A 27,703-nucleotide genomic window follows, 5' to 3' on the forward strand; every position below is an offset into this window, starting at 1 on the left:
GTCCAGATAGGCGACAATCTCCCCACGAAAATTACCATCCACTGTATTCTTTTCCCCCTGACCTTCGATCTCCTCTACACCCTAGCTCCCACTTTGCCAAAACAAGCAAGATCCTCCCTTTCTTTACGACTCGCTATTTTTATCCTCTCTCGCATCTCCCCAATGTTGACCCGATTTTATATTCCTCCGCGTCTCTCTTACAAGGCTAACCTCATTAGCGAAATAACCGAGCTCTTTGGGGGGGGGAGAGTACATCCTAGCCTCTCGGATCGTGTGGTCGTTGGGTGCTCGCTATTTAGAGTGAGATCAGATTTTAATTACTTGAAATTCTCCAGCTAATATCTATATATATATATATGTTATAATAGTTACATCAACTTCTTCGCGTCCATTATTATCGAGGACTCGAGACAAGCAGCGCCATAAGAGTTTGTGTATAGGAGTCGTTCCGTCGGTACTTTAATCGATCCCCATTCACTGAAATGTATATATATATATATATATATCTACAGCGCGTAGACTTATAGCATTTCCACAGCTCACTAATCCTTGCAAAACTTTTAACCTAGATTCGGTGGTACTATATCCATGATAAAGAACACTTCTAAAGTATACTATATGTACTATAGGGCTCGTAATAAAAATTTCTGTATCACTTACTCTTGTTCGGCAAGTTCCAGGAGCATTCGTCGTTGTCCCCGGCAGAGATAGGATCTTCCCTCCTTTAGATTTATCATACGTACTTCTAGAAAAGTCTCATGAAGCTCCAAAAGTCTCTTGCAGCTTCCCCGCCATGTGAAACTGCTCTGAAACATTCATTATTTGCATTGCAGTTGCTTTTCTATTTCCTTTTTCGGCGAGAATCGCACGGTAAGCGCAATACCAGTGGATTTGCGGCCTCTGCTGCTTTATTTTCCTTCGCTGAAAGACCCGCGGAGTTCCCCCGTAGGTGCTCAGGAAGCTCCTCCAACTTTTTTCACTGCTACGGAAACTTGGGCAAGAACTCCCATCGGCGGTTAGTTAGCCTTAATTTGGAAGAAAGCCAGTGTACAGCTTTTAAACGTAGATGGGATACGGTCCAGGAGCTAAATTTTCAATCTTTACCTTCTCCGTCCCGCACGCTACTCGCATTAATTATATCAATTTTTTAAGGCTGTACCGGAAGGAGGCTCTATACTTACCACTGGAGAAGAAAAGAGTCCCGTGCTCTGCGGCAGCTATAGACCCATGCGATTAATCCCCCTTTTTAATGATCTGTTTAATTTTGATTCTATTCGCTCGAAACTTTGGCACAGACTATTTGCACTTGCTAATTACTGGAAATAAATGCACGTTTAACGAATCCGTTGAAATTCGAATGTAATTTCATATAATTACGCTGTGCATATAACGGCCAAGTATATATTACATGTTTACCGTACTCGTTGGATTAAAATGTATCATCAGATTACAGAGACAATTTATCCGAATTTACATTGGCTTAGCAAATAAAATTATGCTCATTTATTAAGGGCGTTTCGAGAGTGTTGGACTATAATAATCGTTGCAAAAATATATACGAGTTGGCGCGCGCTGTACCTGGCAAAAGAGACGTGGCAAAAACGTAGCGGAAAGTCCTTCGACGTTCACACGTCCATCAAGCGACATTTATAAGCTCCGCAAGAACGAGAATCCTGGGGCACCAGCAATTTTGTCTCAGCGCTCTTCGAGCTCAGAATTTCTCACTTGGCCAATCTGTTCTATATATCCGACGAGTGCATGGGGTGATATATATATATATACGTATGGGCACATGAGTATATGGGAGCATGAAAAAGTGAGAGAAATTCTGTGAGAAATATAACAGTGATTTTTTTTCAACGTTTTTATTTAGTAAACATCGCAATATCATATAGTATGTACAATAATATATATATACCTATCTATTCTAACGATATCACTGGGATTACGGATTCTTTTATGGTTGCGCCGCTGTCCTTTAGAGTCTATACAATTTCGCAAGAGTTCGTCTTTTCTCATTTGACGCGCACCGCCACGTGTGTTGGGTTATAATTCTCTCGCTAATGCTCTAATGGCAAATATGTATTTTTTGTCTCCGCTAACCCGTGTGGCCTGGGCGATAACACAGCAAGAAGAAACAACGTTTCGTTTAGCGCAATATACGCATTGTGGTCCGTTCGTCAAGCTAATTCAATCTTCGCATTTTTCTCACCAACGCACGAACAACTTTATCCAGTAAAATTTCGTAACGAGGACAGACTCCACGGAGCTCCCAACCCCTTTGTGTCTTCCTCTGTGAGGGGTAGGGAGTGAGGGAGGAGGGAGGGGGGGGGGGAGGGGGTGGCTCTGATCAGAAATTCTTTACGCTTGGCTCAGTTCTCGACTTTTTCTTATTTTCCCTCGGGAGAAAAACCGAGGAGTGAAAAAAGATAATGCAATGTCCATTTCAGCGAGATAAGCTTTCTGATCAGAGCCATTGAAGCCCGAAAGCGAGAATAGAACGCGCAATGCAGAAATGGCGAAGCCACGAAATCGGTGAGGCTCAAAGTTCTTTACGAAGTTACCGGGAAGGGCATTTCGTGGCCATAAGCATTACTTCCAATTGAATTACATTCGCGCCTGGAATTCAATTCGCACTGGTCCGGCCACGCGAGACAAACGAATTCGAATTTGTTTCATTCCTCCTTTGTCTCTTCTTCTATTTTCTTTTTATCTCTCTCTCTCTCTCTCTCTCTCGGCTTCGGAGCTACCGCGAACACGCCGTCGTGTCTTTATAACCCGTTATATCCCACCGGAAAATCTGGCTGATCCACGTTTCGACGAGAAAATTCGCGAAAACTACCCTGAAGCTCGATGAGCGCGATGAGTAAACTCCTGATGGTCGAAGAGGTGAAAGTGCAGGGAAACGATTGTTTCGAGGAAGCCTCATCGTGCTTCTGCACAGAGTATATATATATATATATATATATATAGTGCCATTTCGCAGGAAGGTGTGACAATTCTCGTCAGGTGGGGCGCGCGTAATGCTGTACTAATCTCGCACGAATTACCGGTTTCCCGGGAAACAAGCGAACGTCGGTGAAAGGGGCGTGAAATATCAGCAAGTCTTTGGTCCAAGCGCGTACACTATAGCGAGCCCCTTTCGACCCAGCGTTTATTCTCCTCCAACGTTCTCTCGCTGTAAAATCCGCATTTTCTTCCTTAACGACGCGTACTTGTGGTCTCAACTCTTTTCCTTGTTGAACTTTCACGGCAATATCGACTTAACGCGCCTCGGTCTGACCAAACACACGGAACGGGAATAAGTTTCATTTTAGAAACGCAGTATAGCCTTTTCAATGAAGCTTCGCGAGAGCTAGCGAGGGAACAGCTGGATACTCGCAAAACTCACGTATTATTCCACAAATACGGTCGATCAACATTATTTTGCAGAATTACATTTTGCTTCGCGTTAAATAACTTTGCGGAACTTTTGTCGTTATTACAAAACTGTACTTAATGGCCAATGTTTGCTATCGCACGGTTCGACGTTCCACGGAGGGTTTCCATTGGTCGTTGTGTGGGGGAGGAGGAGGATGGGTGTGGTGGGGGTGTTAACACTTACATCACTGCAAATTACAAAGGACTCGCATTCGGGATTGAAACGCGCTCGTCCCGATAACTCGACGTCTCGCATATTTATCAACGAAACGAGTGTACCGTGTGGCGCGTTTGAAAGTTTATTAACGTTAGTTATTCCCCAATGTGGTTACTCCCGTGCAGAATTATTGCGCTCTCGTTGTTATTTACAGGAAAAGTTTGTCGCTTTAAAAATACAGGAGCGCCCTGTCTTCCCAGCTGTCAATGCACATGCATCGTCAGGATTTATTCCAGCGCCGCAAGTTCTGCGAATTGCGCCGGAGTAGAGTTACGTGACTGGGGCTCGATGACCCAGTGAGGTCACTCTGGAAAAATTCGGCAAAGTGGCGCGTGGGGGTGTCATTGGTGAAACGCTCGAACGGCCACAATTTATGATACAGGGACTATGTACAGATTCGCGTTTACGCTGCCGACCTCGCGCGTTAATATTCCACCGATACCCGGAGCAAAATCGCCAGATACTCCATTTTTAGTCCGCACCCCCGGCACAAGCGTTGTTATTCCGCAGCAAACCGTTCTACCCGCTAAATTCTCATTTTGACACGACTCTCTGTACAAATATTACGTAATCGTTCGAATTGCAGAAAAAGATGAGTGGATTATTTTGAGCGAAAGTCCAGGTGTGAATTTGGCAGTGTGGGAGAATCGATCGATGCTGATCACGGTGCGTCGGTGTGTGGTATACAAAGACAGCATCTGGCAGGTCTACTCAAGGGCTCGTTAGAGCGCGAACACGATGATTCCAGGCGGAACGTTTGGCAGATTTCGCTAATGGCTGGGATATTAGGCCGAACAGCACTATGCTGCTGCTTCCTTCCAAGTGTCCATGCATGTACGCGTGTTCGCTGTATACATATACACATATATATGTTTGCGAGGTCCTCGGCAGCGAAACGCTTCAACCAATTAACACTTAACGCTTAGAACGAGCGTGGAGTGGCGCCTCGCACCCACTTTCTCCCTTATATATAGTTTATTATATATATTTACATCTGCAAAAAATATCGACGCTTTCCGCACCCCTCTATTTTGCATTACGCGCGTTCTTCTCTCCCGCAGACTCTCGTTAGAATTCGATATAGCTGCGATTCTGGCGAGAATGCTTTCCTACCGTATCAGTGTTAAAGCCGCGTACGGTAGATTGTAATTCACGCTGTGCGAGCGGGAGAAACCGAAACGGGGAGATTCTCGTGTCAAAGGCAAACTTCCCTGGTTATATATATATATATATGTGTGTGTGTGTATGTATAGCAGATTCGACGAAAAATCGCTGATAGTCATAACGTTTTCGATCGGGGTGCGATAGGCTTGTTTGGTTTTACGACAGAATCCGTTTTAATTGTTCGGTGAAACGAGATTCGTGCGACTGGACTTTGACGTGGATGCAGCTGGGGAGATAAATTAGTTGGATGAGTTTGGTTAGTCGGAGGCATCGCTAAATGCACGTTTCTCACGAAACCAGAGATTCTCGCTTCGCACACACACACACACACACACACACACACACACACTATGCACGTAAGGAGCGTTTAGCGACTCGAACGAAAGCTCGAGTGCTCGATCGATGAAGTGGTGGAGTTTTATTTTTTTCAGAGCCCGTGGTCCTCGAAAGAGCATACTTCGTTTCGGCGAGTTCTTTTATTCCTCGTAAAACAATGTTTACTATTTGGCAAATGCCATAGATGAATGATTTGATTTTACGACGAATAAACGGCACCGGTGTATTTGATCGAATCGATAAGGCAGCGCTATTTTCTGAATTAGCTATTCCGGCTGCGGCCGTATAAATCATTCTTTGACGTTGAGGAGTGGAGCACGCGCTTACCGCAATGAGCATTCGCTTCGATCATCTAATTAAACACGGCGCAATCATCGGAATATCATCGGAGGGAGAAGACGGTAGAGAAATTTGAAAGAGCTCGCGCTGGCAATCGGCACTCCGAATCGATGTCATCAATCGTGGATCGATCGATCGACTCTCTCGTAAATTGTACTTTCGAAAAGGTTCAAAGTAAAAAATAGATACCCCCTTTTTATCGCGTATTAGTAAACTTGGATCAACCGTGAGAGCTTAATTCGACCATGAAAGAATTATGGTGGAGAATTTGCGCCCAGCTGTCATATTAAATGGGGCAAATGTTCCCGATAAAATGTCTGTCCATATTGGTTATTTGACCGTAATTCGGCATGAAAATTGCTTCCCCATCGGTTTTTATTTCAGCACGGGTAAATAAACTGAATTACGTTGACTTAATTAATGATTCGTTTGAAACGACGGGATAATTGATAATTATTTTTAGCTCCGGGGTACGTAAATTTTAAACCCCTGTTTCGACGGGGATCAAAACTCTATCCTATATACAGCACATATTGAATCATTTCCGATCAGAAGCCAAAATTGTTAACTTCGTTTTTGGCAATCCTTTCATTGCATTACTCGTGATTATTGTTCAAATTGTAAACAACAATGGCCCTGCACAGTACAAGGCTTTGTTTTACCACGGTAAACACTCCGATGAATCTTTTTGTTCGCTTATACTTTTCATATAAAAAATTATTAAAAGTTCAAAGAGACATAAAGCATTCTGTGACGTTAGCTTTGTATCTGTATTGTATATGGAATATTGTACAAACGCACGAGTTTGCAGAGCCTTGCCAGTTTTCTGACCAGAGTTTTTGCTTAACTTATAAGTTAGTTACTTTGTCCTTTGACCTGGGAATATGTCGCTTACACTCGGATATACGAATAAGAATAAACTCGTGTTTATAACTTGGTACAACGGATTTAAAACTACTATAATTATCCCATCGATATTACGTTTCCTATGCGCATTCATTCAGAAAGAAAATATTTTTGAAAATGAAGCTCGTCACTCGTGGCACTTGTATAAAATTGTACACAGAATTCTGTGGATATTGCGTTTACGAACATGCGAAATTTTCGATGTAATTAATTGCCCGAGATTTAGACGTCGATAGGCTATCAGTATTTTCATGGAAGTGTAGGAGGTACTTTGATCACGAATGTGTAAAATGGATATCCGTCGGTCGTCAATCGTTTCATCACGCGTAAAATTTTTCCACGTAATGCGCCTCAAAGCTCGGAGAATTAATCGCTATAATTAAATTCTGCAAAAACTCCAACAACCAAAATGAGGGAAATCGAGTATATAGCCTACACACACACACACACACACACACATATATATATATATAAAACAATCGCGTAGATCGAATTATGGAAAAATTCTTTGGAGGCTTGGTTGGATTTGATGAGGAAAGTGTGTATCATTGATTTGTGCCACGTAATGGGAATCAGACGATATGAATTTATCGAGGGTCCTCTAATAAGCTTGGTAATTATATTTGGTTCGGGGTTTTAATCGAGCACTCGAGTCACGCTCGGTTTTTCCTCTCTCCTCTCTCATTGGCTCGGACGTGGCGTGAGCCCAGGATAGGTGTATATTTATAGGTATTGGTGAAGCGCAACCACTAAGACTCTATATTGCCAGTCGTTTCTTGCCTTTACGTCTCGCATAAATCGCCTCCTCTCGATACGGATTATCTGGCTTACCGAGACAGAAAAGAGCAAGCTGACCAGATTTCGTGAATCTTGTATCACCGAATGCACTACGGCCATTGTGGGATTCTACTATTTTTCAAAGAGAATCTCCCCCCACCTCCTCGATCGCACAATCCACAACCCCTAATCACACCGCACAAGCAACACGCCCCTCACCCTCGCTCACAGGGTAAATGACCCAAATAGTTGGTTCCCTCTTCAATGTATTCTCGTAAACTTTATTGCGTGTCCATAAAAAATACAAGATTTAAACGCTGGCGAAACGATCCTCGGAAAGAAACGAATTGTCGTTGATACAGAGGGTGAAAAGTTTTCTTATGATAACACATCCGGTGGACTTGGCAGATACCACTAAATGGGTGATTTATCCTATACGAATGGAATGTTTCGTTCTGCAATGGGAATCTTGTTGGAGAAAGGCTCCTTATTCTCCAATTGTCACTTTCATTTTACAGCACACCTTCGCACACTCGCATATATATATATATATATATACCCACACACGTGATGCAAAGTTATTGAGATTGGTGGAAAGGTCGGGCGGTATCGTCCCGCGTTGCTCGTTAATTCACGAAATGTTTACACCGAGGATATGTACAAAATGATGAGGGACACCAATAGACAGCTCGAGGATAGAATCGGTCCAGCCGTGCCAGTTTGCATAGCCTCCGGTCGTTCACCTGAAACGAAAAACCAAACAAAAATAATCTCCTACCCTTTCTATCAGTTTTCAATCTAATAGAGATTTCAAAATAAATCAGATTTCCCCCTTTATACACAATCGCGTAAAAATTACTCGACGCAACATTAATATCGAATAAGCTACTACTATATATACGTATATGGTACATCCGCAAAATTTTTTTCCGTGAACCCTATAACAGTTTTCTCGCGAAATTACCGCGAGACTCGAGAGTAATCGTACCGCGAGGCTAAAAGGACTAATAATATAAAAGGAGGCAAAGTTTCGTCGTTTTTACAGTTAGAACAGTTTAGCCGGCAGTTGCATACACAATATGCACTCCGAAGAGGAACTTTGCACCTTGGCGGCGTTTTTGGAGCAAAGTTGGCAAAAGTTGGCAAAAGTTGCGAGTCGCGTAAAAGCAACAATGGCCCACTTGACCTTTCGTCAAATATATTTCTCATGGCGTTCGCGCGCATAGTTGAGGGAAGAGATTGAAACGTAATTTCCGGCGTGTTTCCCGCGCGGAGTAGGGAGGAGGGGTGCACCGTTAGCTGTGAAAATCGGCCGATGGAAGCTGCGGGAGGTCGTAAATCCAAGAGGAATGTCCTTGGGAGAGTGAGGCTCGCCGCCGCACAGCTCGGAGTCTTGCTACGACCTATACGCCCTACGCCAAGCTTCTCCGACAGTTGGCTCTTGCCTCGAGAGTTGTGCCTAGCGACTCTTATCGGGTCGCGCAGGAAATTTCCGCGAGGAGACTGCTTCCGGCATGGAAAGGACGACGAGCACACGAGAGAACAATTCCGAGAGTCGACACTATATATACATGCATGCATATATGTATATATACCGGCGGCCCCGAGTTTCTCCTTGCGAAATTAGGATCGTTCGAACTACCGGGGAATTTCCTTCCCGCATCGAAATCTACTAACGATAAAAAGTAACGATTATATTCGATTACTTAAGGCACGCTTGGCTCCCGAAACTCCCTTACCTTATTTCCAGTAAGCATTAGTCCACATTTCCAGCCCAATCATACCTAATACGTATATACTACACAGCAGTTAAAAACTTTTCAAATAACCAACAATCTCTCTCTCTCTCTCTCTCTCTCTCTCGTGCTCGAACAATCGTTCGTTAAATTAATTATCATATAATAGCAACGACGATAAATAATTCGTCTAATTTCCGTCCCGCGGCGCGAAAAGACTGGCAGAGGAAAGTAGTTTTTCAATTATTGAGACAAAATATCGCGCGCGTCACGTTCGATAATAAATTTATCCAAGTTTGTAGCGTATAACGGTTGAAACTCCCGCGTACACCTTAGGCGAAAATACTCAGCGCCAAAGTTTACTAATTTACGTTGAAAGTTTCGTTACGTTCTGTTTGCCATTCGTCATTTTAAACTGCCGTATATTTGATAAGCGAAATTAAAGGGAGAGGGGGAAGGGGAAATTGCGCTACGCTCGCTTTACTCCGATAAATGTAAGAAGGAACGCTCCTTCGGAGGGTTGCGTGATGTTTGTGAAAAAAGAGTAAGAGAATAGGGGGAGAAATGGAGAAAAAGCACACAGTGTTTACCGTTTAGAACGTGAACCCTGACGGATGCCGTATTAGCATTGCTGGGTTTGCAACTGTACTCCCCCGAGTCCGATGGTTGTGCCGCTTGGATGAGAAGCCATGATGTGGTGACGTCATTTCCCTTTTCGGTTATCACCGAAACTCCGCCTCTGGGACTGTCGTAGCTCACGACGTTGTCGTTGTAATACCAGAAGATGTAGGCTGGCGGTTCCGAGCTGAAGTGTATGGCACACGTCAGGTTTATCGTGCTGCCCGCCCCAACGTACATTTCTGGCCCACCCAGTATCGTCGCTGTTGGCACTACGATAAACAAGCATTTTCTTTCTCTCATTTTCCATTCTTCCGCCTGACCTCGCTCTCTCTCTCTCTCTCTCTCTCTCTCTCTCTCTCTCTCACCCTCCGAGCAAAATATATCCCTCTCCACTGAGCGAAATCGCTTTTCGCGAGATATTCTCCTGGAAAGTAGCCCAGAGCCACTGTACTACTACCACTCTCGTATAAACTCTTAGTTCTCCTCTCCGAACAATTAACCAACTGCGAATTTTTACTCACCGATGCGCGGAAGGGAAAAATTTTCATGCTTCAAACTTCTTCTCAAAATTTTCAGCGTCTCTTATTTTATTCTACATGTATATATATATCATATTACTGATTTATCGCAGGGATACATCTCCGCTGTTTTACGACTTTCTTTGCCGCGGCCAATTTTCCGCTCATTTATTTTACAGTGGAAACTCACGAAATTGAGCGCGTATTGTATTTGCCGTAGTATATATATATATATATATATATAGAACTACTCACCAACGACGTTTAACCGAAAGTGATGGGATTTCACAGGAATGGTCGATATTTGACACTCGTAGATACCCTGGTCTCTTTCCTGCGCCCATTTGATGCAGAGAGTCCACTCGGACCATTCGTTGTTCTGTCCAGAGTTTTGCCTGTGGAGGGCTTGAAACCGTTGGTCGCTCGTATACGTGTATGCACCTGCTGTTAAAATGTGGATGTCTCGGTGCCTCACCCACGATACCTGAAACACAATTTTTCTAATCACTCCGCGTATTCCTTTTGTTGAGAATGCAACGTTACACTTCTCTTATATATATAAATAAATATATATAACCATTGTACATAATCGAGGAAGACAATAGATTTTCCTCCAGATCGAAAGGAAGGAATTGGCAAATTGTTAGAAGGTTAAACTAGTCTAGGAAATATCTTTGGTTTTCATCAGACAGCACCGGTCCGTTTCTATATCCGACTGTATTATTATTTCCGTCAATTTTTGACTACATCGATTCGGGCAAAGTAATCCACTGAAACTCGGCGAGAATTTAGTTTTATAAAGCAGGATATATATATGTATATGCAGTATATCTATGCACCGAGTACACATACGTTTATATGGTGGCCCGAAACGGTACGAGCGAACAGAGCTGCGGACTCTCGTCATTTTCTCCGTGCTTGTTCGTTCGCGAAAGGCCAAAGCCACCACCGATCCATGGAAAAGCCAGTAGGAAAACTTGATCCCGCGGAATACAGAAAGTTTTCCGTGACTTTTGCCACTCTTTCTACCGTGGCTGCTATTTCCATCGAGACCACTGGCTATATCGATCAGATCCCACGAGAATTGATGGGGGTTCGACGCTAAAAATTCTCCTGCGGGATATTCCGACTCTGGTCGCTCTTCAAAGGATTGACGGGACAACCTTTTGCCTTATATATATATACTATATATATATATATGCACAGGTACATAATTATCACGTTTATCTCGGTCCAGAACTCGCAAACATTACGAACGTAGAAATTACGTGACTCTGCTTTCCAAATTTGCAAGGACACAGCACTATAACAGCGTGGACTGTGCATATAAACGGCAAAGCAACTTCAATCATATTTTAATAGTGAATTCAAAGCGTTGTATTATGTGCCGAATGATTAGATATTCCAATCGACTATCAGTACACTGCGCTATTATTACTGCGAAAATAAATTGCCTCGTTCATGTTCCGCTCTCTTCGGATTTCTCGTTTATTCCATTACCTAGTACAAAGACACGCAAGACTATAGTATATACCAATGAACGATTCATTAGAGAGAAACTGTCGTCTGGAATTAAAACTCTCGTTTCCTCTTATTTTTCAGATATAATTGCATCGCACAATGAATATGGAGGTAAGTTTACGGGATGAAAACTTTTCAATAAAATTTATCGAGGACAGAGGAGACTAGACAATCGAACAATTAGACTCATCGATGCTTCGACTTTATTATTGTCTCTCCGATTATACCGCTGGGAATACTTGTTTGTAAGTTGACGAATAATTGGATTTTATTCGCTCAACGCTATTACCGAGCATTGCCCGTGCCCCGGCGACGTAATTTTTATTTCAATATTTGATATTTTGTCAAATACCACGAAGAGTGCTGTATTTAAGAGTTTTTTCTCGTTACTGGTAGATTTAGCGAAGGGATATTATTCTCCGGAGGAGAATTGAGGGATTGCCTGAAAATGGTGAGAATTTCAATATATTCTGTGCGGTTGTCTGACAGAGGGAATCTATATAAGCGTATAATTCGTCCGTAGCAGCCAAGAAGCAAGGAAGCAGCAACAGTCGGAGCATGCAGCTAGTATAAGTAGAGGCAGAAGCAGAAGCAGAAGCAGCTTTTCATGCGCCATATACTATAGCGTACACATGCACGCTCTGTTGGCACTACTTAGAGCATTTACTCAAGAGAAGTTTGCATCGTACAACGTCGGGCGATCAGCTTGTTTCCCAGTCTTAGGAACAGAGGTTACACGAGCACTTCTCAACTTATCCATCGGAGCGTCTTGCAATATTCCAGTTAAACTACGACCCCTCCCAACCTGTCAGGAATGATGAATGTCGAAACGTTAAGCAAAGCTGTTACAGCCATAACACAATGGCAAATGGTTATTCAAATTGTCTACAAGACACCGATCCTGATTGACAAGTGAGATTAAAGTTGCTCGCGAATTTCCTCGATATTAAGCTCTTTCCTTTTTAATAATTATCTGTCCCAATGCTGATGATGCAAAACAGCTCTCTGCCATCGAAACATAATTTATAACGAGATCAGGAATTGTTTTATGAAGAATTGAGGGAAATCCCTTCGTGTGATAAGCTTTCGCTAAAATTGCTCGCGTATTTTTAACCATATATATTGTATATGCTATAGTTGCTATTCGTGTGTATAGTGACGTAGCTAAATTATAAATTGAACTCGTAAGAGTCGCTGAATTTAACGCCAACTGGCCAAAGCTACGTACGGTATATACACGTTGCGTTGAACGTTCTATTTTTATGTGTATAGAAAAATTTCTACGTCTGCATTTACGTCATGGTCCTTTTTGACCAATTGACAGGAAATTACTCCTTTTAGTGATTTCACTCTACGAATCGAGGGCAATCTATTCTTACTTTTAGTTAGATTTTATTGATTGAGAGTTTATGCATATATATATATATATATATATATATATGAATGAACTTTGCGTTTTGTTTATTCTTGCAATTTTCGTAAGCATTTTAACGGGTCTGCCAGATTTATATAGTTATGACAATCGGTCGATCGATCTATTAATGAAATTAGCAGTTCACCATGCAGGTATTTAATGCATGTAATGTAGCACTGCAGTGAAGTTGAATGATCCGCAGAACGCTGAGAATTCTAGTGATAAATAAATGGAATTTCGCAGACGATCGCACACGATCAATGAAATTGCGGAAGTTCGTGAGATTCTTCATTATACATTTTTCACCCTTATTCTTTGGCTGACCTATTCTCATTAAATAAAGATTATTTCTTTTATGATTAATTAATTATTCGCCATCCAATCGTATAATTTAGTTTTATGGCACGTATCTACTACCAGTCCTTTTAACTGATCGGACTCAACCTTCTCTCTATTTTCATCTCCCTTTACGCCGCTCAACTTCTATCGTCGAATTGATCATTCGCTGCATTTGGTCAAAAAAGTCACATTTAATAGAAATTTAATTAAATCTTTCATCGATATTCCATATCCGCATATATAGTGCATATAATTAAATTATACACCATATAGTATCGAATAAATTCTACGATTGGATCCAATCGTATAACGTGGAATATTCTACGAATTTATATAGTTGAGGTAATGCACGTATATGGTGCACATGCAGTCGAAAGAATTGATTTCTCCAAAAAGGGGCAAACTTTTCTTTCGGAAAGTCTCGAATGCAATTCTGAGTCACGCCGCCGTTTGATACTCTCGCTTCCTTATTGGAGGAGCCAGTCGGTTTGGCCATCGATTCCCAGAGCACGATTGCGGAGTGCGTTAATTGATATTGGCCGTTGGTAATGTGAATTATGAGATCATCAGGCAGAGGGACGTAATTCATGCTCCCTTTCTGCATAATTTTCAATCGAGCAAACGCTGATAGCACAGACGATGCCGCGACTGCTAGAAAATTGAGTTTCCAGCTGCTTCGAAGGTCGATTAACGTCCAATCGAGCTCGGCCAATTCGATTATTTCCTACAAATCGCTTTTCCTAAGGTCTTTACGACTACGCGACGACGACGACGACGACGAAGACTAGATTTTCCAAATGCCCGGTGAAAGGGAGGACGACGCCCTTTGACATAATTATACCCATTGCGAAACAAATCTGTGTTGAAACCTAATATATACAGAAATTGAAGCTGAAAAACAACGATCACTCGAAACCTCGCGCTACATTATAGTCATCCCAAGTTTTTATTTTCTACAACAGATATTTTAAAATCTTGGTATCTTTGGTCCAACTCACAGTTTTGTTACCAAGATTCCGCACTCTGCAAGTGAGATAGGCGGTTTTGCCTATCAAGGCTGTGACGTTCGTACTCTGTGAGAAATCGAACGTTGGTTCCGGTGTCGTTTTGAAACCGGTTGATTGATCCAACATCTGCTGTCGTGGCCTGATTTGGCTCCCGTGTCTCTCCGGGTCCATTGCACGATCTCCCATACTGAGTGTATCTGCAAAAAAAATAGCATTTTTGTTATTTTTTCACGAACCAATGATAAATAGGTGCCATTGATTAGTTTAAACGAAGCTGCACTAATTAGCCCTGCGACGAGTTGCTATTCAATTGTTTTATTAATTCTTGCCATTTCGTTGTTTATATTCGTTAAACAATGAAACGCGTTTTGACATTCGTGAAAAGTTTCAGGCAGTGTAAATATTGCAAGAAGAGACACTGTCAGTTTTGCGCTTGCTCAGAGATATCCGGTGATGTAGCGACACAACTTGCTTGTTTACTTTGTCCGGTTTTATGTTTACCCATCGATTTTATCTCGACAGAGCCTAGGCGAGCTTGAAATCAGCCGATAAATTATGTTTTTTCCTATCTAAGCCTTCGACCCATATAAAACTGCGATAAGATATTTTATCCCTATTTTCTATATATATATATTTGAAAATCTATTTCATTGTATTTTCTATGCGACTTTCGAATCTTTAAACGAGCTATGACGAATATTTGATATAGTGTACGTTTATTATATTACTGTTTCAACGCACACTGTACATCCTCTCTTCTCTTCCACCGATCTATCATATTATATCTAAACTTTTAATTATATCAGAACTTTGCAGAAAAAGTCAGCCTCACAAATATCGATACGTAATACAAATGCATTTACGGGGTCTGTTTGACATTTACCGATTGATTATAAGTTCTCTTTGACCCTCGTAAAAAATTCCATGAAAAAAAAATCATAAAAATGGAACGCTTGCAACTTTAAAAAGTAATTTGTAATGCGGCAGTGTTTTGTTGGTGCGAGGGGCTAAAATAATTATTTCCCGTATGAAGAGAAATTGCCGCAGAAGCGATGAATCGGAATAAACTATTCGCCAGCTACGTTTTAATGCATTTGTTGTACAAAGTAAAAGCGTGCATTCATGAAAGTTTTTTTTTCGCCTCGCATATATCCGAGGGGTTACGAGTTTTCATGCACGGTCATCGGTCCCATAAATAACGTGGAGTGGGGAATTACTTGGATATTTCGACTGAAATATTTTCTACTAGCGGAGAGTTGGCTGGCTGCGGGTGCTTTGCTCCATTTCGTTGTCGATGTTGCCTTTGCCCCCGCCCCCCCCCCCCCCACTCCCCAATTGCGACATTGTCCATCGCCTAGGCCTCGGCCTCCCGCACAACATCGCTATTTCGCTGGGATACAATGATTAAATTGTCCTTTAGCAAGATTGTTTTCCTAAAATCACATTGTTGCGCACCGAATTGCACGAGGACTAATAAACTTCGTATATTCGCACACACACGTACACATAACTACAATCTATACGTACGTGTATCCCTCGTCTAACCTAATTTCTTCGTGGGAAAACATTTCTCAAATTAATTCGTCCCGTGCATGCAGCAATCTTGTTGCAATAAACGAACAAAATTCGTAGCTGAAAGAATCCGAGTTGAATTTCATAGGCGGATGTAGAATTTAGTTTTGAGGGAAATATTGCGCGTACGATAAGAAATATGACAAGATTGATGTGGCGGATATACGAGATCTCTGTTGATTCAGGATAGAGGAAAAATGTGAAGGAGAGAGGGAAATCGAAATTAGTGCGATCTTATCGGAGATCGTAGAGAATTCCGTCTGGCTTTCGGCGCGGAGGGACATTCCTTGATATCTCATACGCTTCAGTGTCGGCTGCTTTAATTAATTTTGTGGCGGCAACTAAGCCCGAAGAGCTTATAACGAGCTTTTCCGTGCGCTTCGGGGAAGCTCCTCTTTAGCTATCCCAGAACTCAACATCTATTATAGCATTATATACACCGATGCGCTGGTACGGAAACACAGGTTATGATCAGCCATATATGATCTATAGTCCACCATTGTGTAATACAGCTACAGGGGAATCGTCGATACGCGCTATTTATTATAATATGATACACGTGCTTGTTATCCCAACGAGGTACGCCGGAGATTATTAAACGAAGATTACCCGCGCACCCTGCGAGAGTTTTAAAGACGGTGCACGGGGGTGAAAGAGGGATAAAGACGGGTCCTTCGACTCTTCGAAACTTGCAGAGATTGGCAATTTCTTTCGCGATTATACACCGTTCCGTGTTTAGCTCGTGTCGCGAAGGATTACATCTTGTTTATCCGGAGGATTTGGAAAATTGCTACGTGATTTCGGGCGAAGAAGCAGCGGTTTCGTGCGTACGATAATATAGTGGTGGAAATGGTGGATTATAAGGAGGAACGCTTTAAAAATATTTTATTATCTAGCATAATCCTGGATATATATAAACAATGGGCGAGCTTTGGAACATTATGGACCTGGAGCTTTTCTAGTATAAATCGAGGGTCGTCCGTTTTCACCCCGTTGGGAAACACGCGAATGTTGCCGGAAATCTAATCTTTCCGCTCAAGAATTCCGGTAATTGCTTCCTTTGTCGGAGCGATGCCACTCGTTCGCTAAAGGATTGCGTACGTTAGGATACTACTGCGAGACTTTTATCGGAGCTTACGACAAGTGTAGTCGAGTAATTACAGCTTCTTCTTTATGACTCTCGTAAAGCATGGGAACAAGATATATAGTGCACCTGTATTGCACGACGATGTCGTCCTCTAAAGTTTACCAAAGGTTACAGTAAGTAAAGCACTTTAGCTTTAATTAGACAAAAAACTTCCAATTCCAGCGTGTGCTCTTTCTACATTGCTGCAGTGTGCGGGAAGAAAGATTGCTTGCTTTGCGCTGGATGACGGGATGGTGTTTTCTCCTTTATTGAATGAGGTGAATATGAAACTATTATTAATCACTGTACACTTTAAAACGTTGACAGCTTTTAAACAGTGATAATATTTATTCTCTAGTCAGAATCCCCCCTACTCAATTTTACGTTGACTATATTGCGTCGATCAATTTATAATAGTTTATGCACGAGCACTCCTTTTTGTATACCGACCCACAAATTTTGATTGATATTTCGACATAAATAAATTTAAACGCGATTAACAGACTCTTGGAGCGAGTACGTGAAGAAAATCTGAGAATGATAAGGGATAAAGTGAGGAGGAAAAAAGAAGAAATATTATAAAAGCTGTACAAAGTATAGATAAAAATTGTTCGGGAATTAATTTCCTAAGGCGTCGGAAGCGAATCAATTTTCACTGGGATAATAATCCACGTGAACCGGGCACTCTAGGCGATGTCGGGACAGACACGTTGCAAGTTGAATTTACTTTCGAGTCGTTTGCACGCGAATCACTTTGCGGTTTTAGGATTAAGGTATTTAAGGACCGGTTTTGGTCTCGAGGTGTTAGCCCGCTTGCTTTCTCACGCCGCTGAATTTTCCTGAAATTTCCAGTCCGAGGAGAGAGATGTGTTGTGGGCAGATTTCTAGCTCTAGCTCTCTCTCTCTCTCTCTCTCTCTCTTTCTCCCTCTCTCACCCTCGGTGCTCCCGTCTCTCGTCGCAGTGATCTGAATATTTAGATAGTACCGAGAGCAGACCGAATGACCTTACGGAGACGTCGTTTTCCACACCGAGGACGAGGAAATCTTCAGGCAAAAGCTAGTATGCGATTCCTATTTCCCGGCCATTGCAATTTGTATCTCGCGCGTTCCGTGTCCTGCCTTCGCAATTGTTTCATGGAAATTTCATGCCCTTTTCCAACGATAAGAGTGCAAGTGTGTGGTATCCGGTTACTCTTGTCTCGCATACGTATAAATGGAGTGCGCGTTATAAAGCTACCAGTAGCTACCCCGGAACAACCAACGGTATTCGCAAAAACCTTCAGACTCATTTTCCCCCAAAGACCGAAAGAAACGGACGGAGCATTTTGGCATGGAGAGGAAACAAATAACTATATCGCTAGTGCGAATGCTTTTACTCTCCGTTTAACATATGCAAATTTTCGCGAAATTCGCGACGGTCGTTGAAACATTTTTGATGCTCGAAGCGAGAAGATGGAGTAAAATTGAGCTAGCTGCGAAATCCCAACACGTATATATATATATGTATAGGAGCTGAGGAAGGTTTCAAGGGAGGCGAAGCAGGCGTCGGGAGGATCATAAAGCTTCGATAAATAAGTTAGATAATGCAAGGCCTCCTTATCTTTTAAATAGCTAATATAATTCAATCACGCTCGACCTCGCGTGACGTTACATCACAGATTTGTCTTTCCCAGCTCTGTTTCGCATGTCGCAAAATACGAGCATGTGAGCCGCGTTGTTTTTTCATTCCACCGACCGACCCTTCTACTGTCACTTGCCAACGAGAACAACAGCAGCAGTGTGTACCACTACCACCACTGTCGTTAATCTCGAAAGCATATACAGGGTGAAAGACTTGATACGCCCCGGTGGATAGAAGCTATATAGACGTAAGAAAATATATTATCTCGTTATAAACTATAAAATATGTGTCAATTTTATGCTTAGAATTTTTTCCAAATTCTTTTCCATCATGACTCAAAAGCTTCTTAGAAAAGAATTAGGTGTAATTTGGAGAGTTACGTGTATAATCAATGAAATTTCACGTTCCTTCTCTCGAGTGTCCATAGAAATATAGTCCTGTCACAGAAGAACTTGTTAAGATTGAGGATGACGATAAGGGTATAGTAACGAGCAAATAGGAATGATTCGTCGATTGTATTGGACAAATTAGCACTTGACTGTCGTCCCGTAACGATATCCGAGACGCGTTAGCGCGTATAATACAGCAGCTAAGCCTGCGAGGACAACACAGAGCGCGACCGGAAAAGCATATAACGCGTTCACCGAACTGTCTCGAGGATCGGAAATTGCTTTATTGTTCGAGGGTGGCACAGTACTAATGATATAGCGTTCCTTGCAATTTATCGACGTGTAAGCTCTCAAGAATCGCCCCTATTAGGCCGTTAACGATCTCGTGTCAGTTTTCGCAGCTTTATTCTCGGAAAGCGGCCGGTAGCATCTTCCGGTTTGCCCGGACGCTGGAAAAAGAACGTTACGGTGGATGAGCAGCGACTGTGGCTGGACGGGGTAAAATGCGGGGTTGAAGCAATTAATTAAGGTCGACTCTCGTAAATCTAGCGCACAAAGGTCGATCTCCCTGTTCGTGTGAAAGCGTAGGTACCCGTCCTCTCTCTCTCTCTCTCACTCTCACACTTGCATACTGTCTCGCCTCCGCTTCTGTATCCATTATATGGTGCCGGAGGCACGTCGCGAAATAATGGGACATCCATGATTTCGAGGGTTTATCGTCACTCGTCACGTGACACGGAAATCCAGCGAGCGGCAACTGCAGATCGCCGCTCGCCCGTCGACGACGTTAAAGCGGGTCGAGAGTACTCGCGCTTAAGGCTCTCGTAATTAAAACATGGCGGAACTTAATGTTTCCTAGGAGAAGGCTCGTAGGTAACGAGGCTTTACGTGTACTTGGTCCGTACAGTATACGTGCCTTACTGGCTAATCTCTACGTGTTTCTACCCTTTCCTTATACAACCCCCCCCCCCCTCTCCCTCCATAGCACTAACACACATAAGCCTGTGTTACTTTGTCTTGTGTACGACATATGTAATTCTACCAACCTCCTTCATGCCCGAAAGATCTCGACAAGAACAAGAATCACCAGCAACGTCAAACCAACCACGACCAACACCTTCCCAACCATTGCAACTGCAGTATACTTGGACTAAAGTCTATTTACACGCGAGTCTATCCTACTGTGCTTTCCCTTGCTCCCTCTGTTACGTGGAAAAACTTTTGACTTTTCGTTAATAGGCTGAAATATTTTACATCAAGATCCCTTGCTCTTTTTACGCTCGAACGTTCTAAGCTGTGCTAATGAAAAGTATTTATCTTTTGTTTCGAAACTTTCCACCTCGCTAAACTCTGATAAGGATGATCCTGTGTGTGTATATATATATATATATACATAGGGTATTCGATCCATTTGTTAGTCTCGTTGTTTCGTTGGAGGGAGAGCTATGGTTTATCGCAAAGATTAAGCTTCCTTGCATGCTTCGCCTGGTATTATGTATATGTATGATGTATGTTATATAGCAGGAATCTCTGCAGGTTCTATATATTTCTCGAAGAAACTCGTGGTAACAAGTGGTAATCTCTTGTCGAAGGCCTGCGACTTATTTCAAACAGGGTTAACCATGCACATATTTCGAGCCAGCTTATTACCTTCGTCTCGTCGGATCGCACAGAAAGAAAAGCCTTAAATTCGCCTCGCGGATAACCGGGGATGAGTAAACGTGGCCGAAGCAGCCACCAACCAGCCACGAGGACCAGTTTCCTATATCTATTTGCCACTGTTGAACTAGTAGAATTCCCCAAGGAGACGAAGCGTCTATTATGGTTCAAAGTTATTTCAAGGCTCGTCATACTTTTCAGATTTTATATAGAGATGAAACAAAGTCCGATGAAAGTTTCACGAGACACTATTCGGATATCGACGAAGCTACTGTTGGTCCACGCGTCGCGATCCTCTTTCGAACGATGACTCAACGCTTCGTCCAATAATTTTGTCCAAGTCATTCTTTCCAGCCGAATATCACACTGCAGATAGTCCCGAGTTCTAAATCTACATCAATTTGATACCGAAATTGGGCCAATTAGATTTGAAGGCGAAGGAGTAAGTTATTTGAAAAACTTATTTAGATTCGATCATACTTGAAATTCGTTAGGATCATGAATAATTGAAAGGCTGGGTTTTCGTTGATTCAGTCATTTTTATGCTATCAGTGGATACAGAATCAACTGGCATGCTTATTAACATTGAAACGACCTAGAATCGTAGGTTTTGCGGTCTAGGGGATATTTTAAAAGAGAAGAGCGAGTCCGATTTATCGTTCAGACAGTGGGATGAGAAGTTTCATCCATCGAGCTTCCCCCATCGGGGGATAGCAGAAGCTCAACGGCGACAAGCTGAATAATAAAATGAGATTCCTGGCCAAACTTCCGTGTTTGGCAGACAGTTGAGACTGCGAGTCAACGCCATATGCGGATAGAAAAGGCAAAACTTGACTCTCTTGAACTCTGAATCATAACTCCAATGTGCCTCTCGATTATCCATATCAAGGAAACTCTGGCAGGAGCGTTCAAAGTCTGAAGGATACTGCAAATTAGTATTTGCATGGTTGATGTCGCGAGGCTGATGCTCCTCTATGGATGATCAATTTCAACAGGGATAAAATTGACTTGGCTCAAAGGTGGACGCAGTATATCAAGCGAACGTATCGGTAATAGAGAATTTTGTAGAAGTTTGCTTGGCTGCAGGTTTTTCAGAGCGAGCCAGTAATGAGAGGAAATTCGTGAGGTTCTCTCCAGTGTTTAGTTCTTGGCAGACATCGAGCTGGACTGCCGGGAGTAACGTTTTGCTGGAAAGTACGCCACGCGGAGACAATAATAATCGTTTGCAACGGGGCCAATGGCTATGTAACCGGGCGACTGCGCACTTCCTCCCTAGGAAATCGTTGCAGGAAGCTCTATCCACCGAGGGAAGGTACTTCGCATAATTTTCTACCAACTTTTTCTCCTTCTCTCTCTCTCTTTCTCTTTCTCTTTCTTTGTCTCCTGATGTATTTCTACTCTTGGTGCGTAACGACCATTAAATTTTCCTACCTCCACCTTTGCAAGTTCTTACATTACCAATAAGCTGCTGCACGTGTCGTGTTTTGCTTTGCGCCAGACCTTTCCCCGGACTTATAAATGAAACTTCAACATCTCCCCAGGACAGAGTCTTTCTACCTAACGATCCACCTTTATTCTCCAACCTGCAACAGTTCTCTTCATTAAGACCCATAACTTTCTTTTCACCATTCGTCTATTTCTCCTACCCCCCCCCCCCCCCCCCCCACCTCTTCTTCCAACAATTCAAGTAAATCCCTTTTCATCTGTTAAGCGCAGGCATAAAAAATCTTCAAAAACTGCGACTGAAATTTCCCTCCATTCCAGCTTAAAACTCCTTTTATTTTTCGAAACGATAAAAACTTATGGGCGACAGCGCAAGTATTTAGCGATTATCAAGTTTGTACGCAATTATTTAAATTCTCAAGTTTTCAATTAGTCTTTTATCGTCGTGTCACGTTTGGAAAATTGCTACGTTGCTCTTTTTTACACCATTGGAGAGTTTTTCATATTTTCCGGATAACGATTAACCAACTTTATAAAAGTGTAAAAATATTCATAAATACTCCACGACTAATTATTCCGAACAATTAACTTATCCTCGCGATTAAACCGGTTCATTTTGTTTATCTTCGCTAGTTCCATTTGTGTTCAACGCTTTGGGGGGGGGGGGGGGGGGGGGGGGGGGAAGAATGCTGCAAAAGTTTTTCGTCGTGGAAAATAACGGTACTCGCAAAGTAAATATCGAACGAGAGAGGGTAATTTTAACGGGTGTGGCTTGTGAACTTTAATGTTTTACAGTGGTTCGAGTCAGCAAGTAAACCGGCTTGATTGACTAATCGCCGAAAAAGTCAGCAGAAAATTCAACTTTGAGAGTCGACCTTTCACGTCAGCTTAGAAAATCCCTTTTATCACAGCTGCTTAATAAGAAATGGATCGATTGATTCGCCTATCCGTTAGCAACTTATGAGGTCGCTTGATAAATGGTTAATTAAGTTGATGAAAAAATGTAGGCTGTTCGATTCGCTCTATCTCAGCATTCTTCCTGCTTTCGCTTTTTACACTTATCGAGGACGTTTTCTTCGGGTCGTGCTCGACGATAGGGTCCGTGTTTTTTAGCTTTTTCGTGGCTACTGATGAATTCTAGAGCCGACATAGTCTGATTAGATGTACGCGGTCGGAGGTCTCGATTGGGGCTCGGTGCTCGAACCGTTATTCGTAATGGATGATGTGGGGGTGATATTGGGGCGAAGGGAGAGGAGAGGGGGGGGGGGGAGACGGTGCTTTTTAACGCAAATGTAATAGCGCTTCGCTTATCAAATTCGTGTATCTCGTCTCGGGCTCAATTAGAGATATCAGTGGCTTGAAAATTATCGGTTCTATTAATTACCCGAGTCTATCTGTCAACAGACTGAAAAGATGCGGCCAACGATTGGCTAAAATAAATATTTTATTTTCGCCATGGAGAGCGGGGCGAGAATGAAAAGTGACGAAGAGCCAACGCAACGGCCCAGTTTGGCTTAGCCAACACACCATGAACGTGACGGAGCTTAATAAAATTGTCTCTCGCCAGATTGGCAAGGATCAATATATATTTTCGCGCGCTACACTTCCGCCTCTTGAAAATCCCTTTTCTTCGCTCGTGCGGATTATCGCAACAATATTTTGCAAAGATTATTCCTCTGATTGAAAAAGCGCTCGTAATAATCTTTGACTCGCTGAAATATCAAACGAGCCACGCGGTTTTCTATATATAATAAAATATCCTTTCGACTCGCTATCTTATCCGAATATAATCTTACTTGTACATATATATATATATATATATATATATATAGATATATGCCAGGTCCATTATTCTTATCAGCTTTACCGGTGTTTATAAGCTTGACAAAGCGTTAAGTTTTTTTCGTCCAAGCTTTTTGCCGAGAAGCTTTTGTGGGATAAAATATTTATCGCGCGCCGTGGTTTTTGCCATCGCGGAGAGTAGGGCGATAGGTTTCGGGGTGACCAGCGAACAATTCGTGTAATTCGTAGATACTGGTCGTTTTTCCTCGCATATCTCAGCGCGCTGGCGGCTCGCTCGGCTGGAAGCGGGGAAAACTGATGGGGAGAGAAGGAATGGAGGAGGGGGGGGGGGGGGGGAGGTGAAGCAAGGTTTGGACCGAATTGCAGAATGCAGAGGCGCTGTGCACTCGAACGTCACGAAATTCTCGAGCTGCGAGACAAGCGCTTTAATTTACTCGCGCCAAGTTACGCGCCCGCGGGCAAAGTCACCTTTCGGCTTGCGCGCAACGTCCAATGGAATTGCGAAAGTTGTTCGTCCAGAACGACAATGGCGGAAACGAGGTGCGAAACGGAAGGGTGCGAGCTATAACAGAGAGAGGACAATTACGAATTTGCGTCTCGACGACTGCGGTTGCGGTTGCGGTTACGCTCGTCTATAAGCCGTTTTGCCACCGCTGCTTCCATTCCTGCCGTGAATTTTCAAGATCCGGATTCTCTCTCCGTTGCACCGGAAAATGGTCCACTCGATTCGCGATATATACCTATATATAGCTGCAGGAATTTCAAGGGACTGTACTCTATATATATACGACCTCTTTGCAAGGTCTACGTTCTCCACTCGAAAAAATTGATCGAAGACGCTCGCACCGAAGTCTCCGCTCGTGGAAACTGACACGCCCGAGCTTTGGAGCTACCAGAGACTCGGAAGATTGCCTCTCAAAGCTTTTCTCGTCGTCGAGATGATTAGTGCGAGTGCGTGGCATGTAGAGAGTCGTTTCTAACCAAGTTGCGCGAGGTGAAATTACCTTCGGTGCACATGAAGAGTATGGCAGCAATGGAGAGCCTCGCCTGCCATCTCAGAGCCATTTCCAAGAATGTTTTGGGCCGTTGACACACTTTGATTGCTCGAAAGATTCACATCCTAGTCGCGCGTCGCACTCGGTGCACTCTCTGGTACACACGCACCCACACACGCGTGCACACACATAGAAACTCACACAGCCACACTGAGAGAAAGCACAGAAGCATCCTTTGGGAGGTGGTCCTTTGGGTGGAGCCGAGGGGGAGGGTAGGGGTGGGGGGAGAAAAAAAAATGGAGAGGACGAGAGACACTCGCCAATTTTACCGAGACGACATCGTTACGGTGTTAATGGTCGCGCGGGGGTGGTGCTGCTGGTAATGCTGCCACGCGTCTGGATGCAACGACCTCGGGAGCAATTTTCACGTAGGAGCCAATCCGGTGCTCCTTGCCAAATCAATTTTCGCTCTGCACCCCGTGAATCCTCCGACTAAGGAACTTTCCATAAGACGGTGCACGCCCAGCTCGGGCGCGTGTGTGTCGAACGCCCAACTAGACACTCGCATTCGAGCTCGCAAGGACCATGGAGAACCGCGCACAACCACCAGTCAACAAGTTCTAAGAATCCTCCGCAGTCTGCACCGTATGACTACCGCGTACATGGTAACGCAAGGTCCTCTAAACTGTTATGGGCCAAACTTGCCCGCGGTAACGGTCGCACACACCACTTTTCACCGATTCACCCCCTGCGATACGACCTCCTTATACCCTCACCTCTATATCCCACTTGTCTCCTCGCTCCTACGTGTACACCCTCTTCAATTTATCCGCCTCGCTGCGGATTCTTCGATTGCACTCTGCCCTCTACGATTATTATCATCGTTATGCAAATAGCCACCGTAACAAGGACAACTTTATCCCTGCGAAACATCCGGCTCATACGATTCTAGAACATTTCAATTTTATCCTTCGACGTACTCGGTAAATATTCATTTTACCAACGAAACTCGAAACACTCTGCTTTATCCTCAGCCACGTAATCCTCGCAATTCCAGTCTCTACCAGGGTTTAGCACTGATGGATCGTGGAATCACTCTGATCTTGGCGAATAGGGGTGGTAGTCGTGTTGTCCTTGTCGTTAATCCTTGAATGCACTTTGGGTTGCCGAGGGGGAATTAAGGGATATATGTATATATATATATATGTATATAGTCGTTGGTTTATAAATTGATAGCCAACAGGTGCGTTCTCCAGAGTTTTGGGAAAAATCTGAAGAACGATGATGACGTGCACGAATCGCGCGCGGTCTACATCCTAGTGGAATGTGCTTAACGACGGGGTGGTTTTCGGTTCAACGAGGTGATTGGCTGAAATCACGCGAGACCGGCTTCCGCGGATTTTAGGACGCCTTCGCACTGATCAGCCGTCTTTCCGACATGGCGAATGCTACGCTACACGCACCACGTCTTCATTCGGCGACAGATTTACTCTGACTGGGGAGATTCTCGGCTGTGAGAGCATGCGCGCTTCCGAACCACCCCCTGCGAACCTGCTGGCTATACACTCACACCAACTCTACGCGTAAAACAGTCGCACACCAATGACGCGTCGAGAGTTGCGCCCCCGTTCCCGAACACACCAACACATCTTTGGCAAATCTCGCCAAGTTTCGTGGCCTGCGAAAGTAAACATTCGCCATTAAGCAATATATTTTTCGTAATAACTCAAAATAGGTATCTATGTAAATCAGAATATATGCTTGTATACTGTTACGTGTTCATTTTTTCATACTAGAAAGTACATATTAATATAACGATGCTTGTGCTTGATCTTGGATAGCTCAATATGCCTTCGCATAAGCTTTTGATTTTTTTTGATAAACCACAGCTTTTATTCATTTATTCATGAATTCTGCGATATTTAATATTTTTATAACCCCTGATCTTTATTGGTTCGGAGAATGAATTATACTCGTGGATTGTACAAGTTTTGCTCCATCTTTCATTTCTTTGATAGTTTTAAAGTAGATTGTAATTTTGTAAATAAAATCGTTGATTTCGTCGTTGGTCACTCTTAACGTATTAGCGTTATTGCTCATTACAGTTATTGCGATCGCATCGCAGCCTAGCTATTGCAATTGTGTGATTGTAATATGCATTAGCGAGTCCTGACTTTGCAGGTTATCCTTAAAAGGGCATGCAAGAATGGCACAGTTTAACGTAATCCGTTATATTACTCTTGTACAAAGGGTTCCCTACTTCCATCTTCATCTTCACTTTTCAACTTTCTCTACCTGCGAAACAAAAGACTGATTAGTTTTTATCCTCCTATATCCACAATCACGAGCATCGCGGTTTCATTTGGATATTATTACGAATCTTCGTCCATCGCGGATAAATTTCCATAAAAGTGCCTCGACTCCTCTACATATACGGCCGGAACGATCAGTTTAGGCCTCTGGCGAGTTTCCAAAAAATCAATAGGTCCACTGTACACGGTTTAATATTAAAAGACCGGTGAAATGTTCTCATTGGAGTGCCTAGGCAGTTTCATTGTCTCCCTCTACAAAATTACAAGCGTGTCATTATCGCGGTAAATGACACAGAAAATATAGAACATTCGCGATAAATTTACAGTTATTTGCACAGAAGTGCACGTGCAATGCAGTTTATCGTTAAACTATAGTCAATATTTGTCAACCCTTTAATCCCTGCTAACATAAGTCTATGATAGATACGAGCAATGCTTGTTCGCCGTTGGATTATGCGTGTGGAAAAA

The 27,703-nt window shown here is 43.0% G+C and overlaps 1 protein-coding gene across 1 annotated transcript; it reads right to left on the bottom strand.

Moving 5' to 3' along the window:
• Positions 1-1,868: 1,868 nt before the first annotated feature.
• LOC136774304 (zwei Ig domain protein zig-8-like) lies at positions 1,869-26,397 on the bottom strand. The gene is made up of 5 exons (XM_066728495.1): positions 24,933-26,397; positions 14,307-14,512; positions 10,290-10,518; positions 9,486-9,785; positions 1,869-7,902 (listed from the first exon to the last, which is right to left on the bottom strand). Exons 1-5 carry the CDS (start codon positions 24,991-24,993, stop codon positions 7,802-7,804), a joined length of 897 nt encoding a protein of 298 aa, XP_066584592.1. The 5' UTR covers positions 24,994-26,397; the 3' UTR covers positions 1,869-7,801.
• Between the last annotated feature and the right edge of the window lie 1,306 nt (positions 26,398-27,703).

This window comes from Prorops nasuta, unplaced genomic scaffold, assembly GCF_024137725.1.
Source record: "Prorops nasuta isolate Cenicafe-Biocafe unplaced genomic scaffold, Cenicafe_Pnas_1.2 PNAS00006, whole genome shotgun sequence".
Classification (NCBI taxonomy): domain Eukaryota; kingdom Metazoa; phylum Arthropoda; class Insecta; order Hymenoptera; family Bethylidae; genus Prorops; species Prorops nasuta.